This window comes from Triplophysa dalaica, chromosome 11 (genome assembly GCF_015846415.1).
Source record: "Triplophysa dalaica isolate WHDGS20190420 chromosome 11, ASM1584641v1, whole genome shotgun sequence".
NCBI lineage: Eukaryota > Metazoa > Chordata > Actinopteri > Cypriniformes > Nemacheilidae > Triplophysa > Triplophysa dalaica.
The window spans coordinates 16,689,748-16,708,171 of NC_079552.1; the positions used below are offsets into that span (position 1 = coordinate 16,689,748).

At 38.4% G+C, this 18,424-nt stretch overlaps 1 protein-coding gene across 5 annotated transcripts in view; it reads left to right on the forward strand.

The window, feature by feature from the left end:
* The first annotated feature begins 7,366 nt into the window (after nucleotides 1-7,366).
* The window catches only part of col13a1 (collagen, type XIII, alpha 1), an 85,704-nt gene continuing 74,646 nt past the window's right edge, over nucleotides 7,367-18,424 (forward strand). For all 5 annotated transcript variants that reach the window (XM_056760304.1, XM_056760308.1, XM_056760306.1 and 2 more), the window contains exons 1-2: nucleotides 7,367-7,976; nucleotides 11,652-11,721. In XM_056760304.1, coding sequence (XP_056616282.1) covers nucleotides 7,680-7,976; nucleotides 11,652-11,721 — 367 coding nt within the window. In that variant the 5' untranslated portion in view covers nucleotides 7,367-7,679. The remainder of the gene's footprint in view (nucleotides 7,977-11,651; nucleotides 11,722-18,424) is intronic.

An 18,424-nucleotide genomic window follows, 5' to 3' on the forward strand; every position in this document is an offset into this window, starting at 1 on the left:
GTGTGCATATTTTGAGACTCTCTTGGCAGCGCTGTCCCTCCCACTTGAGTTGTCATCCTGTTTAGCTAATCAGATTCAACCTTACCATTCCACCAATAAGAACTGCGGAGAGCACAGGACTCAAGGAAAACAGCTCTGTGAACCATTTGCGCAGTTTTGCGCAAATCTAGCGACAAATCTAGCGCCTTTCTGAATATACCTTAGCCTCAAATCTCTACGGGGTTTGCTCTCCTAAGGCGAAGGACCGCATTTCTACTATCTACTCGTTTCAGTGAACAGCAGGTAGCATCAGCAGCTTCAGTTCAGACCATACAAAACAATGTTTCCAGGAACTGGTCATATATTATGCCCTTGTTCATTTAAAACATACATTGTGTGCACATACAAACATGAACAAATCTCATTGTAGTAGAGTAGGCGGGGCGAGACCGTGGTTCGAGACCGGTGAGTAATTGGGAATGAGCGCCAGCTGTGCGCACACCGGGCTCGAATCACGTACGAGATTGGGAGCATATAAAAGGAACGAGCGACCGGACCATTGAAGAGAGAGGTCCGGGCCCAAAGAGTTTGTATACGTATTTATGTTCTAGTGTTTTGTATTTATGTTTTGTTCGCCGGCGGTCGGCCGCGAGGGGCCGCCGGCTGTTATTATTTATATTAAACGTTTAAATGTTTGCCGGTTCCCGCTTCCTTCCTTCCCTTTTATGGAGATATATTACACTCATCTATAAGAAGGCACAATTTGTTACCCAGTTGGATTTTAGCAGTTCAGTGGAAGTGACTGCTGGTTGTGTAGTTTTAAAGGGGGGGTTGTAGATTTGGAATGGTGATATCTTTAGCCTGCTAGCACTGAAATTATAATCCAACCCTCTATGCGATTCGCCGTCAAAAGCCAAGCGTCCTCCAAACACATGAATGTATTTCGTAAATCCACATAACAAATTACAAACTTAATCAATTTAATTATTCTCGAAGCATGTACATACCTGTCCAAAAGATAGAGAGTAACCATGGTACTGTCTTTTCGTACCCTTTGCCTGCCGGAGCTCTCTATCGTGTAAAAGCTGAACTGATCTTAATTCTAGTTTTTCCACTTTCATGATCCAGACCTTTTTTCAAAAAACTACTTTCGTTTTGTAGATTTACTTGCTGTCGGTTCCACAGGAGAGTTTGATTGTTGCTGATTGTCCTCCATTTTCCCTACATTGACACACTTGACGGGATCGTACTGTTGCGCTCATGACGTATGATGTCTGCGTGAACAGGGTGCGCAGTGGTATGCAAAATACGTTGGCTGCAAATGTACACATAACCAGTCACACCGTTCGGCCAGAGCGTTTTGATTGGGCGAGGTGTTTTGCTCCTACGCCTTTCACAGATGATATATCATAGGCATATTATTTGACCACTATACTTCTTGATTTCTTGATTGAGGATGTAACGAGATTTCCAACAAACATGACAAAATATGTTTCTGGACAGAATAACCCACCCTGGCTTTAAGTGGTCATGTTCACTCACTATTTCATACTTTTTTCTACAAAAAAGGAAACAAAATTATTTCATAATTAATATATCCTCATTTCATTTCAGTCCTGTATGACTTACAATACTCTGTAGAACACAAAAAAGATATTTTGAAAAATGTAGGTAACCAAACAACATTGACTTCCATGTAACGGGCACAAAACCACATTATCAAAATATGTTAATTCGTGTTGTACAGAAGATGGAGTTATTTACATGTTTGAAATTACATGAGGGTCAATAAATGTTGACAGAATTTTTGGAATGAGCTGTCCCTTTAAGTTCCGGCTAAAATAAAATGAAGTGCACAGATATTACTTGATGGTATTACAGTATGTGACCATTGTGACCATTATAAGAAAAGAAAGTGAGCAAATAATGTAATTATTTCCTTGCAATTGTTTTTATAAAGCTTTCAAAATGATAGATGTGCCAAAGAGTGTTTAGTTAAAACTCCCGGTAAGATTTGAGTCCAGTTATTACTTATTCTGTCAACTCATTGCATTTATTTTGCCCGAAAGTGTTCCTCAAACTCTGACACACTCATTTGTACAGTAGATTAAGAGCAGACTGTGTTGTGGGTCATTAAACCAGGCCCGTTTGTCCCGCAGGCAGTCTGGTGTGTACGTTCAGTGTGTAAAATACTGAAGAGAATAAAATGGTCTCTCAATCTTCCGTTCAAAAGAATGAAAAAATTAAATTACCTGACCATAAGTGCTCTAAGGCCTATCTTTTTTTGATGTGGATGTCAGCAATACTTTAATATCCCAAAAGAAAATGGCTTTGAGGGTGGAGCAGGGGTCCAATTATAGAAGTGTGAGAGAACCGTACAGACCAAAAGGGGTACTGAGGCTTGCGCTTGCCGCTGTAAACCGGCACCAGCCATCCTTTGCACCTCAAGCCGTTCAAAAGAGGGCAGCTCTGCGTTTTGGCCTCTCTTCACTGATGCAGTGATGCTGATTAACATCTGCACAGCGGATTAGGACTCTCTTTTAACGCGTGCAACCCATAACAGTCCCAACATATAATAAGGCAGAGCTGGAAGCCGAGGTAGTAATTTTGATATTTAAGAGCCACAGCTGTTTGATAGGCTAGTAAGAGGCTGGTTAGCAGTCACATGGAAGATCAACATGTTTTGCTGGATGGGTTGCCAGCATCAAGAAAACCTTCAAAAGGAAAGCTCTGCCTTTTAGTTGGCCTCATGCATGTACAAACCCATTCATGTGGACTGGATTTATGGAATTTTGAAGTCGTGGTCATTGTGATGATATTGAAAAGAGCTGTGTGAATATTCATGCAATAAATTCTACTTTTATATTTCGTAGCAAAACAATTGAAAATCTTTCATTATGGATCATCTCCTTTGCCAAAGTTTTTGTCAAGTCAATTTGGTTCTGGGGTGCTTTTCACACCATGTGAGGAAACAGTAAAAGTTATTTTTGAGCATGTAAGGATTAACAAAATCGCTCAGACAGGGAATAACACATCATTGAAAGGAATTGAAAAATGATGGTTTCACGTAAAAACTGACACATTTTAACAAAAAAGAAGCTATTAATAACAACTATTTTATATGAGGTGTAATACAGGTTGTTCATGCTAACCAACCATCTTGGCCAATAATTGTGTTTACAATGAGCTTCAGTATTCCTCACTGGGTAATATATTTAACAGGGTAAAAACATTACATTTGAATTTGATATTAAACACATGTGTGGTTAGTGAGTCACTGGTTTAAGTATAGACTTCTTTTGAAAACTAATTCTGAAAACCTTTGAGAATAACTTCCCATAATCTCCATCATTCAACGCCAACTCAAAAAGTTGGCGTTCTTTACCACACGATAAATGCACCGCAGCCCTGATTCCTCAATCAGTGCCAGTGTTAGTTAAGCATTAGTTTAGCAAGTCAATTCATGTACAGTATGTAGAGACCTACATCGTTTTCCCTTTCAACCAAAAATATATTTAATTGAGAATGACACCGTTAAAAATATGTCTATTTCAAAATACATTAACTCATACTTCTTCTTTGAAATTATATGTTGTAGTAAATAATTACAGTATACATATAAAATAGATTGATTGAATCATTTTTAGATATTACTTTATATAAAAGAGGATGCAAAACCGTCACTTAATTTTTTTTACATGCAGTATATGGAATATTCTCTGAATAGAAGAAAAGATGGATTTTAAAATGTTGAGAGCATTGCTAGGGTGTTCTGGGTGGTTTCTATAGCATTTCTAGGTGGTTGCTAGGATGTTCTGTCTGGTTGCTAGGGTGTTGCTACTATGATTACTATGATGTTCTGAGTCAATTCTTATACGTCAGTGGACTAGCATATGAAGTAGATCAGGAAAATATGCTGAGATCTTTAAAAATAAAATTGATAATATTTTGCCTCTTTGTGAGTCATATAATGACATTCATCACATGTACTATAATATGGGTGGGGTTGGGAATCGTATACATTTTATTGTATAAGATACCAATTCCGTTCATCAATCTCGATTCTTATCGATTCCCAGTTTCGATTCCACAGTTGAAGTAAAACATTTACATATCCACCTGTATGGTAATTTAGCAGTATATATTTATGTGCGAAGTTTTGTGTATTTACACATACTGTAGAAACATGTTTTTTTTCTGATTTATTACAATTTGTATTATCATAGTTGAACTAAATCATGTGTAGTAACTATAATCAAACTATGGTTAATTTCTGGTTCCTGTGCTTCAATGCAAATACTATAGTACTTACTATAGTAAAAATTGCGATCATTTTCATAAGGGGTTTTATTGACATATCAGCAGATCACACAACGTGTGTAATTTGCAGTATACGCAGGATTTGATAAGAGGAATTACATTTTTAATCTCAAGTATCCGATTCCTTTTCCTTTAAATTCGGATACGATTCCTAGCCTTTCGATTTCAAATCCAAATTGTAATTGATTTTCGATTCCCAACCTTAAATATGGCATATTAATATTTCACAGGGTCCTCTAAATTAAGAGCGAAAGCATGCAGCATCTTTAAAGATCATTCGCTGTCAGTGCCCATACAAGACGTTGAGCTCACTACATGATTACTAAGAAGTTAACCAGAAAATTGTCATGTTCAAATTGTGTCCAGATGCCCTCGCATCATGGTTCACCAGATAAAATGGCTTTGCTTAAGAACGTGCTGGGATGTTCTTGTGAAAAATAACACACGTTGTTTCCTCGTGAGATGCATAGTTGGACATTTCAAGCTGGTCTGTTAAAAAACTCTACACTTCCACAACCTGTCAGAGATTTCATCTGGCAGTTTTAGTTTACATTTTGTCCGTTTTCTTGTGTCTTGCTCAATTGGCAATATTGCACAACTGGGGTTGCACAACAATATTAGATCATTTAAACCCCTTCGCAAACATCTCCAGCTTCCTTTGTCATTCTAAAATCAACTGACCATGGTATAATTACAGACGCTTTCAGCATTTACCCTCCGGTTCACGTGTAATAAACCTCAGTGGGGCCATCAGAACCTCAGATGTGGCTGATAGTGGAATGGACATCTTTTAGTTTGACCAAAACCCCAGCTGGATATGTGGGCCAGGAAATTCTCTATTAGCTTTTTAAAGCTTTCTGTGGGCCTGCGGAAAACATACTATAATCTAATCCGCCCATGTGGTTTTGTCAATGTAATTAGAGCAGTGGCTGCTTGAGGTCGGCAATCTTGGTTCTGGAGGTCCAAAGCTCTGCTCCGTTAACCACACATCTAGTTGCTACAGACAGCAAAACAGCAAACAAATGAAAAAGTAATTATGACTGGTGGGATCTTGTTAGAGGTGGAGGTTAATAAAGAACCAGTCAAAGAAATATTTTGAAATCAGTGTAAGAGCTTAAGCAGGATTTAAGCAGGAGAAATACTAGCAAACTCAATTGAGATGCAGTTTGACAAGAAGACAGGCAGCACTTGCGTCAGGAGCAGAATTAGATATCATTCAGTTCACTTTGTCCATTCCAATAGTTGAGCGGAGCCAAATACTTCACTGACAGCCAACACACTTGTGTTTTGTGCACAGGAGACAATTGTCCTTTTGTCCTCATGCATGCTTCTTTTTGATTCCACAGATACCCTTTTTGCTTTATCCTAGAAACCTATTTTTTCTCTAGAGATAATTGGTGTTAAAATGCAAATTTCCTTTAGTTTTTGTTGGTTGACTTTATCAGATGGTACAATCTGTTGTCGTTGTTTTTTCAGAGGTAAAGTCCCTCCTACTCAACTCAACACAGATTGTGATGAAAGGAGGGAACAATCAAAGAGCAAGTGGCCGAGGGGGAAGGCTAGTTTGTTTTACCTCTTGCTGATACAGTTTTCGCAAACAAATCAACCAGATTCACTTGGAATTTACAGCCACCTGTCAATTCACAAAACAGATCTCCAGGGGATATTAATGACTCAGTGTTTTGAAAGCGAAATGGGATACCCATATTGACATCAGTGTGAATTCACTAGTCTCTGATTAAAAACAATGGCTCGGGGCTTAACGTTTTGATTGCCGGGTTTAGTTATCCTAAACTTAAACTAAACATTATTCTATGCAAATGCTCAGAAGCTTGTTCTTTTAAGTTTTGTCTTGGCATAACTTTGTTCTACTGAATGAGCTCCATGAACCATCACTCCAGGTTGTTCCAGGAGACAGTTCCTGTAATAAGTGCAAAGGTAAGTCATTTCAGATCAACGGATGTCTGCTAAAATGACTACCTGCTTCTGTCCAAGGCATTCATTAAAAGCAGGGAGGGGAAATCAGACAGAGCATTGATCTATTATGTGCTCTCCAAGGAGGACCTTTAGGTCAAAGGAAATATAAACTTTTAGATTAAGTTAACTTATTCTGTGAGAAATGATATCGTCAAATTTAATTCAAACCAGCTGTCAAATGTTTATATATTATTTACATTTACCTTTATGCATTTGGCAGGCATTTAGTGTTTCTTTATCCTGGTGTTAGAGCAATGCATTAACAGTGCAAAGGTTGTTGGTTAGATAGATATACAGTATTCCAAAATGAGATAACTCCATTCCATTCCATTTTCTACCGCTTATCCGAACTACCTCGGGTCACGGGGTGCCTGCGCCTAATGAGATAACTCCATTTATTTATTTATTTTTAAATCCTGTTTATTATTGTGCATTCCAATTAATATCAATGAAACTGCAGTTGGTTGGTTTTGATTCAATCCATAATATCTCAAAAATACAGCTAAATAACACATTAAAAACATTATAACATAAAAACAAGATTTTTTATGTTTTAGAAACAGAGTTATCTCATTTTGGAACCAAACTCTTTTCATATATATTTATATATTGAATTAAAGTATTTATCAAGAATAACAATATCTCAGTTCTTGTACAGCCATAAGAGAAAGAGTATTCTTTTATTCTCCACATTTTTGCTGTCACATTATGGACACATGGTATGCTTAGGCTATTTGTCAACCACCAATATTCACATCTTATTTGAAAATTAAAGTAAATATGTAATATGCATTTTGCACACTTTTATCCGAAATGGCTTAGAGTGCTCTTAATCAATACTTTTGATTAAAAGTGTGTTCCCTGGGGATCAAATCAACGAACAGTGCGCTCTTAACGCAATGGTCCATACAGAAACACCTGGACGAAACCATTTACGCACGTTGATTCACTCACGGCGCCTAAATTTATCGTCCAGCCGAGTCGGATCAAAGCCGGGATCAGATCCACCGTGATCCCGCCCTACCGTTTTGCCTAAATAAACCGAGGGGAGGGGCTTGTGAGGGCCAGAGAAGCGCAGGGTCCTGTGGCGAGCTCTGTGTGCCGTGGGCAGCGTGTGTCAGGTTTCACTCTGAAGAGAGACACTCAAGAGCGCAGCAGTCACAGAAACCCGTCAAATGGCACGACTTAACAGCACGGACAGCCCTTACTGAACGCTCTCTATATGCACTTCAGTCAGCAGTATGCCCCTGGTGAAGACTGAGATTTTCAGATGAGAAGTGCTTATGCGTCAGTGAACCTTTAATTGCTTGAAAGACGACTTTTTATCACCTTATTTGAACCACGAGCCTGCTTAGCCCGATAAAGTTGTGGATAAAGATAAACATAAACTACGGCTCACATACATGGAGGAGATGAAGTCGAGAGTATCGCTGCCGTCCAGTCAAGGGAGGACTTGCGTTGAGCATCCTTGCCAAAAGCGCCTTTGGACAAACCGCAAGGACCTTTGCGGTATATTCGTGTGCATCGCCCTGTGTTTGATCTCGTTTGGATTTTGCGTTTTGCTTTACCTGAAGACGTCGGAACTCCAGACTAGGGTACTCAGTTTGGAAAATGAAAGAGATCCAAGGGTCTCCAGTTGGATCTCTGTCGAACAGGTGGAGCCCGTCCTCTGGAGTCGACTAGATAAGATTTTAGATGAGGTGAGCTGTTCCTTAATAGATGTATTTTTTTTCTTTAACGTATAACCATCAACACAATTATTTGCAATATAAATATGATTATACTTATTTTAATAATATTAAAGTTTATTATTAACAGCCATTTTTATTATTAATAGAAATCAACGCAATATCCGTGCGCTTAAGCGAGCTGTTTTGAACTGTCAAAACTTTTGCTGCTTGTCCGATGAATGTTGCGATAAAATGTTTAAGCTATTATTATAGATAGCTGCTTGTGAGACAAAAAATAAGTATATAATCTTGTCAAATGTAAGACTTGGATGAGTCCTTCCGAGATTAAAGTGAAAGAGATGCTTATATGAACGCGTTGCGTGTCAACGGAAGATCTCGTTGAATGTGCTCAGAAAGTTCAGTTAGTGAAGTGATTAACGATTCAAAATAGGCTTCTTCTGGAACCAAATCCATGTGCAAATTTAATAATAACTGAAATATATATTTTTATAGTTTTATCTGATTAGCGCTCAACTCTCACACATATTAATTGTGAAAATAAATTACAAAAATGTGAAAATAAATTTTGTTTTCTTCTCAGATTTGTTGGTCCATGCTTGTTTGCGCATGCACATTTTATCACAGATGTCATTAAAAAATAAAAATTACTGTTCCTCAAAAAAGTCCTCAAAATTAATATTGAAAGTGAGAGTAGTCTTCACATAAAAAGTGAAAATGATTAAATGTTCATAATCTGTAAGGAGACTTACTTGATCAAAACAATTCGCTCCACTTAAATGAACAATTGCTTGTGTTGCTGCCAGATCAGATTCCGCTACATGCTTCTAAATTCTGCACGTTATATTTAGTTATTGAATGCTGCCAGTAGGTCACATTCCGGAGTTTAACCCTCTTACAACAGTATTAGCAAACATATATAAAGTGATTTTGTATATTCACATAACATACTATTCGTTATTTTTCTCATATCATATATCAAGATTTTTCAATACTCTTGCAGCGTGGAACACAATGCAAACTTTAACTATTGTTGTTCAGTAGAAACCTTATTTGTTATGTAATAACACATTGTGTCACCTCTTGACCACCTGTTTCACATCAGCATTCGAGCAGTTGGGCTCTCATCAGGTTCAATAGTATAGCCAAGCACACGTTGTCCAGTGATGTTGTCCAGTGATGTAAGAGAGCCCTCGGTATTGAGGTGGAGAAAAGTCAGATATACAATCGCCCGCAGTCCTGGTCCATTCACACTGGCCTCTGGTGGTTCATCACCTAGCTGCATGTCAAATATTTGTAGCAGACTCGAGTAAAAGAAGCCAGAACACGTTACAGTAAAGAAGTGAGATTTGATTACATTACAGTGTGTGAATAATGAAGAGTGACTTACAGGTGAATCTAACTAAACCTGTAGAACATGTGGGTCAAAGTTGACCTCAAACCAAAAGACAGCTATATGAATTTTGAGGATAAAAAGCTTAATGAAATGAAGCACATTTTTATTCAGTTACATCATATTTCTATTATAGAGCTCTTCACAAGTATGTTGCATAGCACCGTTACAAAAAATAAGTTTTAGCACAAATTTTAGGACCCAGTTTTTTTTTTTAGTCTGTTTTAAATGTGATTGAAGTGTGTTTTTCTGTGATGTGTTAGGAAGGGCAGATGTTTCTTATAAACATACTGACAGCAAACATCTCAGTGTCACCATAAAACTGCACATAAAGCTCTACAGTTACTCACGTAAAGTGTCTAATGGCTCATGGCAAATCCACTCTGTGTGAAAAGTATCTGTTTATATTGGGAATGTTGCAGATTTTAAGAATTTGTGCCAGAAATGTGGTTGTAACAAAGATCTAGTCAGGCGAAAAGTCAGAGATTAAGAGAGAGAGAGAGATTTAAAGGCAGGCCTCGGGGCACGAAGTCTGGGGGTCTTAGTAGTAAGCAGTCACTGGAATTGTAAAACGATTTGTCATCCTTTCAAATATAGATTGTTTAAACCAGATCAAATACTTGGTATTGAGTTACCATTAAAGCCTGGAGTCAGAGAACGTCCCCTGCCCTCGAACCCATCCCTGAAAGCTCTGAGGCATCAGCTGTCTCATACCCTTATCGCAACGTCACCATTTACATCACACAAGTCGGCTTGAAACATCATTTGCACGATTGTACTTCTGTAGTCTGAAGAATTTCTGAGCGAAACAGAGAGTTTATTCAAAAGTAATTGATTAGATTGTGAAGAAAATAGCAGTGTGGAGTCGAATGGTTTGAAGAGAGGGGTTGAAAATCAAGAAGGATTTGTGATGTCATAAAGAGAAATCATACAAAATCTTTATCATTATTGTCTTTTAATCTTGTTCGATTTTCCATATTAACTTTGTATCAACTGTTGGTGTTTGCAAAAAATGCTGTGTTTCCTTTACATATTTTTTTATGAGAGCATTAGGGATATGCAGGTCCTTTCTCACAGTTTGACGTAAAAAACATTTATTCTTTTTGGACATTATGGCCTACTGGAAAAGCCAAACGTTTGAGAAAACGTCTTTTATGTACATTGTCCCTTTATATTGCTCCTGCGGAAAAGTTGTCGTTGTTCACCACTTGTTTCATCCAAACTGTAATGCAATTTCCACGGCTTCTGTGCTCGCGCGACAAACTGTCTCTTGGTTAAACCCAGCTGTCACACCTACATTTGATTTTCATCATAACACTTTTCAACTTCCCCTTTTTTTCTATATCTCCACTAGCTCTATTTCGGTTTTACAATATCTGTCGTGTGGAAAAACCACCACAATAGCTTGTAGTGTCTGAGAGTGGTCTGAGTAAAGACTTCTCCAGCTGGGATGTGGGTTTGCCAGTATCAACCAAATAAAGCCCTGGAACGGTTTGCGGTTAATATAAACTGGGGCGAAAAAGACTTCTGATTGCAGAGTTATTCAGCTCTGAGATATCAGAAGAGTTTTGATATTGAAAGAAGAGGTAAACGTTGCAGACGTTCGGCGAGCTTCATAGTTTGCTCGTAAATGTAGACAGTCAATGATTGTTCTAACAGTGAAATGGCATGGCATAGTGCGGGTATGACTATTGCGACTGGGGTTTTGTAAACTTGGACCAGAGCTACAATAGTAGCTCTGTTTAATGTCACACGTGGATTGAGGAAAATGATTTTTTAAAGAGAATCAACTGTTCTTTCTTTCCTGGCCGTCTCACTTTTCGATTCACTTGGGTACCTCCACTCCAACATGTTGAAATTGTATGCTAAAGATGGCATGTAAAAAGATTGTTGATCTACTATACACTGTTAATCAAGGCACCTGTCAGTGCCCTCACAACACCGCTATGCCTCCATTAAAAGTACCAACAACTTTGTTTCCCATTAACTTCTTATGTACTGTAGGGACACAAAACCAATGCGAGTTTGTGGGGACCGTTGTTTTTCGGTTGCCAACATTCTTCAAAATATCTTCTTTTGTGTTCTGGAGAAAAAAGACGGTCAAACAGATTTGAAAAGACACAGGAGTTAGTAATTGATGACATAACTATCCCTTTAACATGCTATAAGTGTGTGCAAACTCATCCGAAATGTTTTGAAAAATCAAGCCGCTAAAAAAGTGTTTTGTATTATACTTCATGTACATGATCTATTTGTGGAACCGATCATAAATCTGCTGTTTGTTCACTTTGCAGAAATTAGCAGCACGTCTACCGAAGGTCCGGACGGCCCGGGACGCACCCCACAGCTGTCTCTGTCCTCCAGGTACAGTACACATAATAACCCTTCGCTGATGTCAACACACCTGTGCTTGAGTGCTCTGCCCACGGCTTCCGAAATATGTATTGGTTTTAAGACTTTTTCATGGAACTCTTTGAACATGTTTTCTGCAAAAACGTCTCTTGTTGGCAGACCTCTGAAGAGACTCCTTTTGTGCCTCCCAGGTGCAAGATAGACCTGATTACAGTTGACTAGATCCCAGTTTTCTCTCTTAATCCAAATATTGAAAAGAATCCCTGTTTTATTATAAAAAAGACTAAAAAGCTCTCCCTTTCCCGACCCATCCACCCAATCCCGCAGCAATGCACTTGTGCCCTCGGTCTGGCATTACTGTGATGACAGGTGCAGTCGTATTTCGGTCGCTGTTGGCAGTCATTAGTTTCACTTTGTGTTTGAGTGTGTTGTGATGCAAGCAGGAGTGTCGGCATGGCGTCATCTGTCCGTTCCTGAGCACAGGGAACGGTCAGCAGGGCAAACAGCGTACGACTAACACGTCTCATCAATACATCTATAGAGACTAACCTGTTAATTCAGCGGGGAAATGTGTGTGATCAAATTTTTTCAAAGATCACAAAGTTGAGATTTTTGGTTGAATACTTTACACTGTAAGTTTGCAGTTTCTTAAAGTGTTTTACACTGTGCTAGGTTACTTTCGTCAAGTCAATATTTGACAAGACAATATTTTGGACTTTTTGATTTCATTACCAAAACCAGTTAATTTAGATGTAAATACATGAAGCACATTTTTAAGTTGACTGACCAAATGTTATCCATTTAAAACCTATTAAAACGTCCATAAATCTGCTAGTCCCCCCATAACAGTGTGGTTTTCACGCAGCTACGCTCTCGCATGCTTTCCCAACATAACCTCCAGATGTCAGTCATTAGACGACAACCCTGTATGTTATAGGCTACATTTGTGTGTGTGAGTTTACACATCTCTGAGCAGGCCAGATGGTGCACACATCATAGTGTTAATTGGTCTAGTCAGTACCAGTCATTGTTGTGTTAACTGAGCATCTTTAGACGGCGTATTGAAATTGCTTTAAAATGGATGGGTACTTGAAGGGAGTGTAGCCTTTCGTACCAGGTGTGCCGACCGTTTAACAGCAGGCGTCCCAGATGATAGCCTTGTTTGTTGTTGTTTGGTCTTTATTGCTGCGCCGTGGGAAAGTGTCTCATGTCACTGTAAAATTTGCGGTTTGACTTCATTTTAGCCATTTGACGAAAGCCAATCAAAAGATCAGCGGAAAAATGGATTTCCTGTTCCAATAAAAAGCTTTGCAATGAAATTGACCATAGTTCACAAGTACGGTTCATGTACCGTGTGAATGGACAGGTTTTTATAATGCGTCTTCACATACTGTATATGTCTCTCTCGCTGTGGCCAGCTGCCGGCTGTCAATCATTTCAGAATGCAGTGTTCAAATGGCTTCCATGCCATTGTTTATTTTGAGTGCAGAGGGGCGGGATAGTGGCTTGTCTGTGGCCCTTTCATCAAATGTACACTCACATGCACATGTAGAACATTGATTTAATGTTTCAGCAAGTGAAGAGGTGAAGTAACTTTCCCATCTGTAAATTATAATGACATCAACGCTTAAACAAAATACATGCTTTACAAACATTAGTGTTTACTATACAACACCTCTTCAAGATTGGTCACGTAGGAAAGTGTTTATTCTTGGTATTTTCGGTAAAGTTTGTGATTTGGTAAGATTTGTTTGATTTATGATTTGAGAAGTGCAGGTGGTTTTGTTTCTGTGGAACTGGCAACTTTTCCATGCTGGACATGAAGATTTCCGTCGATATCTCACTTGCGGCTCTGTCATGATGTCAGAACGCCTTTCACATGGGTTTGGGGAATGTTTCAACACGGCCAAATGAGTTTATGTTTTCTGATTTTAAGAATCTCAAGGGGATTCAGAGGTTAAGTTCACTCATGTTTAAAAGCTCATTTGGCCCTTTAGCATTTGCTCTGCAATCCACCATGATTTGTTTTTATTAACAAAGTCAGAGCCAGTTCATACAAACTAAATTTTGACACTGTACAACTATTGCAGAATGTATTGCATCTCATAACTTATCATATCCCCTGCACCTTCAAACAAACAGTTCACCCAGAAATGAAAAGTATGTTATAAATTACTCATCCTCAAGTTCTTTCAAACCTATATACATTTCTATGGTTGGTTGAACACAAAGAAGATATTTAGGAAAAACTGAGATTTCTGGGTCACCATTGACTACCTTTAAAATGGTAGTCAATTGTAGTCAAAGGGCCCCAGAACTGTTAGTTTTCCTAAATTCTCGAAAATATGTTCTTTAGGGTTCAACAGATCAAAAAATAAATGACACAATAATTATTAGTACTATGGGAGTAGATGGTTCCCCAGAAATCTAAATTGCTAACATCCTTCCAAATATCTTCCTTTGCGTTCAACCAAACAAAAAAAGTTATACAGGTTTGGAAAACGTGAGGATGAGTAATTCATGGCAAAAATGTCGTTTTTGGTGAACCCCAAATCCCTTTCAGACAGAACATTTAGAAATTGTGTGTTTATTCATCAATGATTGATTTTTTATCAATAAAAAGCACAATCACTCTTTTGTTGGTTCATCAGGAGTGTACAACATTGTAGTTTATAACTTTGGTAAATGTTCATTTTGCGTGTTGTTTATCTGTGACCTCAATGCGTTCTGAACAGATGTGTGAATATAAACATCATGATTAAAAATGGCATCTGTGGCTTGTCATCGATGTCACAGTTCTGTTGTGAAGCTTTGTTGCTATTTTAGCCGTCAGCGGAAACAAGAATATAGAATGTATACATAAAGAAAATGATATATGAGTCCGAAAAATGTATCGTGTTTATAGGGTCTTTTTGCAAGGGTGGTATGAACCAAATGCATTCCGATCAAGGTGTGAAGAAACTTTGTCGATGCTTTCATCAAGGTGATGGATATTCGTCTTTGTTCTTGCAGACATTTGTAAAAATTAGCCCGAAGCCAATTGCTGCCAACAGCTTTTTCAGTGTACAGGAAAACCTTTATGACACTTAGATTGAATCCAGACCTCCAAGCTTCCAAAACTCTCCTGAATCCACACATTGTTTGCACAGAACCTGAATGGCACATTTTTGGACATACTTCGTAGAAAACTGAAAGAGCCCCATCTATAAACCGAACACCCCCGTTGGTCCTATTTCCACAAAACATCCGATTGCCCAAAGGATTTAGTGTCTTTGTGACTGAATTCAGACCACAGGCCAACATTGGTGACATAAGTGGAGTCGTAGGGGGCTTTAAGGAATGGGCAGCTATCTTTGGATGCGTGCATCACAGTTTGACTTCTGTGGATTTCTGTGGCGGCTGTAAAGGGATGGATGAGGGATTTCATTATGAGCCCATCTGAGGGGATTAATCACGAGAAAAAGTGAGCGGAGGATACAGACTTCTTAAGCCCCAGGATACACTAGCAGGAAGTGACACGTGACACTTTTCTGTTGTGTTTTTTATTCATAGGAAAAGTTCATAACATTTTTATAAAGCATTTTCTCACCCCCATGTCATTCCAAACATGTATGACGTTCTTTCTTCTGCAGAACACAAAGGATATTTTAAAGAATGTTGGTAACCAAACAACTTTAGACCACATTGACTTCTATTCCCATTTCTCGAAATATCTTCTTTTGTGTTTAACAGAAGAAAGAGTCACGTATAGGTTTTCTTTGAGATAAGGGGTGAATAAATGATGTCATAATTTCTATTTTTGCGTGAACTATCCCTTTAAGGATCAGCTTTGTCTCAACTGTTTTTCCTAAAACGTCTTAACAAAAATAAAAATAGACACACAAGAGAACACCACAAATGCCTATTGTATAGAGCTGCACAATGAAAGTAGAGGATATGGCTCATTTGGTCTTGCAAGACTTCAATGTCTTGTAAAACAAGTCACAGAATGAGATATTGTGGAGATCTATTTTAGATAACTTGGGTCTTTTTCTCAGAAAACACCTCATGCGAGATTTCCATTCACAAAAACTGTTAGATTAACATAGAGGAAATAGCTTTGATTTGTTTGGCACAGTGTTTTGTTTTTCATAGTGGGTGTCACAATCGCATACGATACACACAGGGTCGTGGTGGACACACAGCACATGGTATGCTGGGCACTCAAAGAACGGCCAATGTTTGATGACAGACCAATGCAGACCCCCAGGACTGGATCAAAGAACACTTTGTGGCCGAGAGAGATACACCAAAAAACATAGATGCAACCTCACCTCCCCATTTGAAGGGGAGGGTCAACCTGCTTAAACATACAGTATAACACAACCTGTTATATTTTGTCTTGGAATAAAAAGTTGCAGTTAAATTTGGCTTTATGTGCTTGTAAACAAGCAGCTTCCTTTAATCTTCACAGCGGGTTCAGGTATAAGGTTCGTGCCGCTGGTTATTTAAGGAGTTCCAAGTTCACCTTGACGTGTCTGCTGACAGGAAGAGGGGCTTTGGATCTTGTTTCCTCACCCATGATTACTTTACACCACAGCTGCCAGAGAGCGGCCTTACTAGGTAGAGGTGCAGTCCATGATTCATGGCCGACAGAGACGAAAGAACGCTGTGTGCGAGGAACAAAATTCAGCATTGAAGAATTGGCCCTCTTTTCAATTCACGAGCTATAGAATTAGGAGCGAATTTTGTGAATGTCTGGTTTTCACATAATGCATCTTCTGCTTTATGGTCGAGTCTTCGTGAGAATAAGTGGTTGGAGGAAATGTATGCATGCTCCACTGCCGTTGGCCCAAAATGAGTTTTTGTGTGTATAGTTGCATGATAGTGAATTTGTGTGGGTCAAATTAGCTGTAATCAAACTCCATTAACCTGTTTAACATAAAAAATGATATTGCTGGAATGTATTTTAGTGGAAAAAAGCTTGTCTATAGATATATTGGAATAATGTTTGAATTATAATGGTTTGGTCCACAAAAGTGGGGTATTTAATTGCAGCCAATCCTTTTCTATAAATATAAATAAATTGATATAAAGCTAAGATGTCGTCACATTTCGCTTTTTTGACGAAGGAGCTATTGTATTTACGAAACATGCTCTTTAGAGGAGTTTGTCCATTTAGGGCTACTGTAGAAACAACATGGGGAATTCTATGCAAGGGGACCCACCGTGTATGTAGATAAAAATAGCTCAAGGTAATAAATACAAAACACTTCATTATGTTTGGTCTTTATACACCTCTAAAGACAAAGTCATATAGGTCCATAATATATTGCATTTCTGTCAATATATATATAAAAATTACACATTGGACCTTTAACAGACAATTTCTTGTTTGTCCTATGACCTGAAACACAAGTATCTAGACACTGCAAGACAGCAACATAGAAGGTGATGGTGATTTACAATGTTGTCAGTGTTGATCATCCAGATTTTATCCAGATTACTTGAAGAAGAAATGGAATTAGATAGTGTCCGCAACATTGCAGCAGACATCCCCAGACGTACCTCAATACAGATGTTCAGAAATGAATAGGAGTTCAACTCTCAAAGGTTCATTTTTTCTCAACAGTAAGCTATGGGAATCTCTCACAAATATTTTGAACGCATGGACGTTTTGATTTTCTTTGGACACAAACCAACAAACACAAACATCTTCCCATCGAGTTTCAAATTCAGAGAAATTTTAAGTACTTCTGCAGATGGTGATAAAAATTAGCAGTAGGCTAAAGCAATGCAATATCCCGGTTGAACAGAGGAGCAATTTCAGATGCTGTGTAAATTGGATGTGGTCATTTTTACGGCGCTATTTGAAATCAGGCTTTTTAGTCACATGCTGAAGGCATTGTCTGGATGTTAAACCTGCAGAGCCAAGCTTCCTAATCTTTCTGGCTCCTAACAGCTCATGAGAATTTGCCTCCCCTGTTGGATTCCACTCACTGTGCACTCAACGTGTCTGTCAGAAGCATTTGGCTTCTGTTGTTCATTGATAATGTTCTCCTCAGCTGTGAGTCTCATTTGCGGTCACATTTTTGTCATTTTGTGATCTGTCATGTGACATCCGAGAATCTGTGATGTCATACGGTGCAAATGGCCTCTTTTTTGAGATTTTTTGAGAATAATGGCATCAGTTTTGGTATGTTCCTCAAAGCTATCGTATGGCTTCAAAAGACATGGATTATAGAACAAAGTCATATGAACCACATTTACACTCTTAAAATAAAGGTGCTTTAAAATGTTCTTCGATGCCATAGAAGAACCTTTTGGCTCCTGGAGAACCTCAAAAGAAGAACAAAATATTAATTTCAATGTCACTGACATAAAATAGTCTCATTATTTTGTATAGCAGACATTGACGTCAGATTAGTTGGCATGTTACGCTACATTTCTGGGGAAACGTACAGGTGCTAAAGGTGACCGAGGTGCTATATAGCACCATTTCCGTACAAAGAACCTGTTAAGCCCCTGTATGGTTCTTCAGCTGTTCTATATAGTCCCTCAGTTATCCCAGAAAACCGCTGAAGAGCCACAGAACTGCCAAAATAAGGTTCCAATTAGCACAACTTTTTTTTGTATAGTTACTACAACATCTCGTACATTAAATGTTGCAATGAAAACGCATTGAACGGGAATATAAATTTAGATAAAACTCCTAGAAAGCACATGTACTTATCCG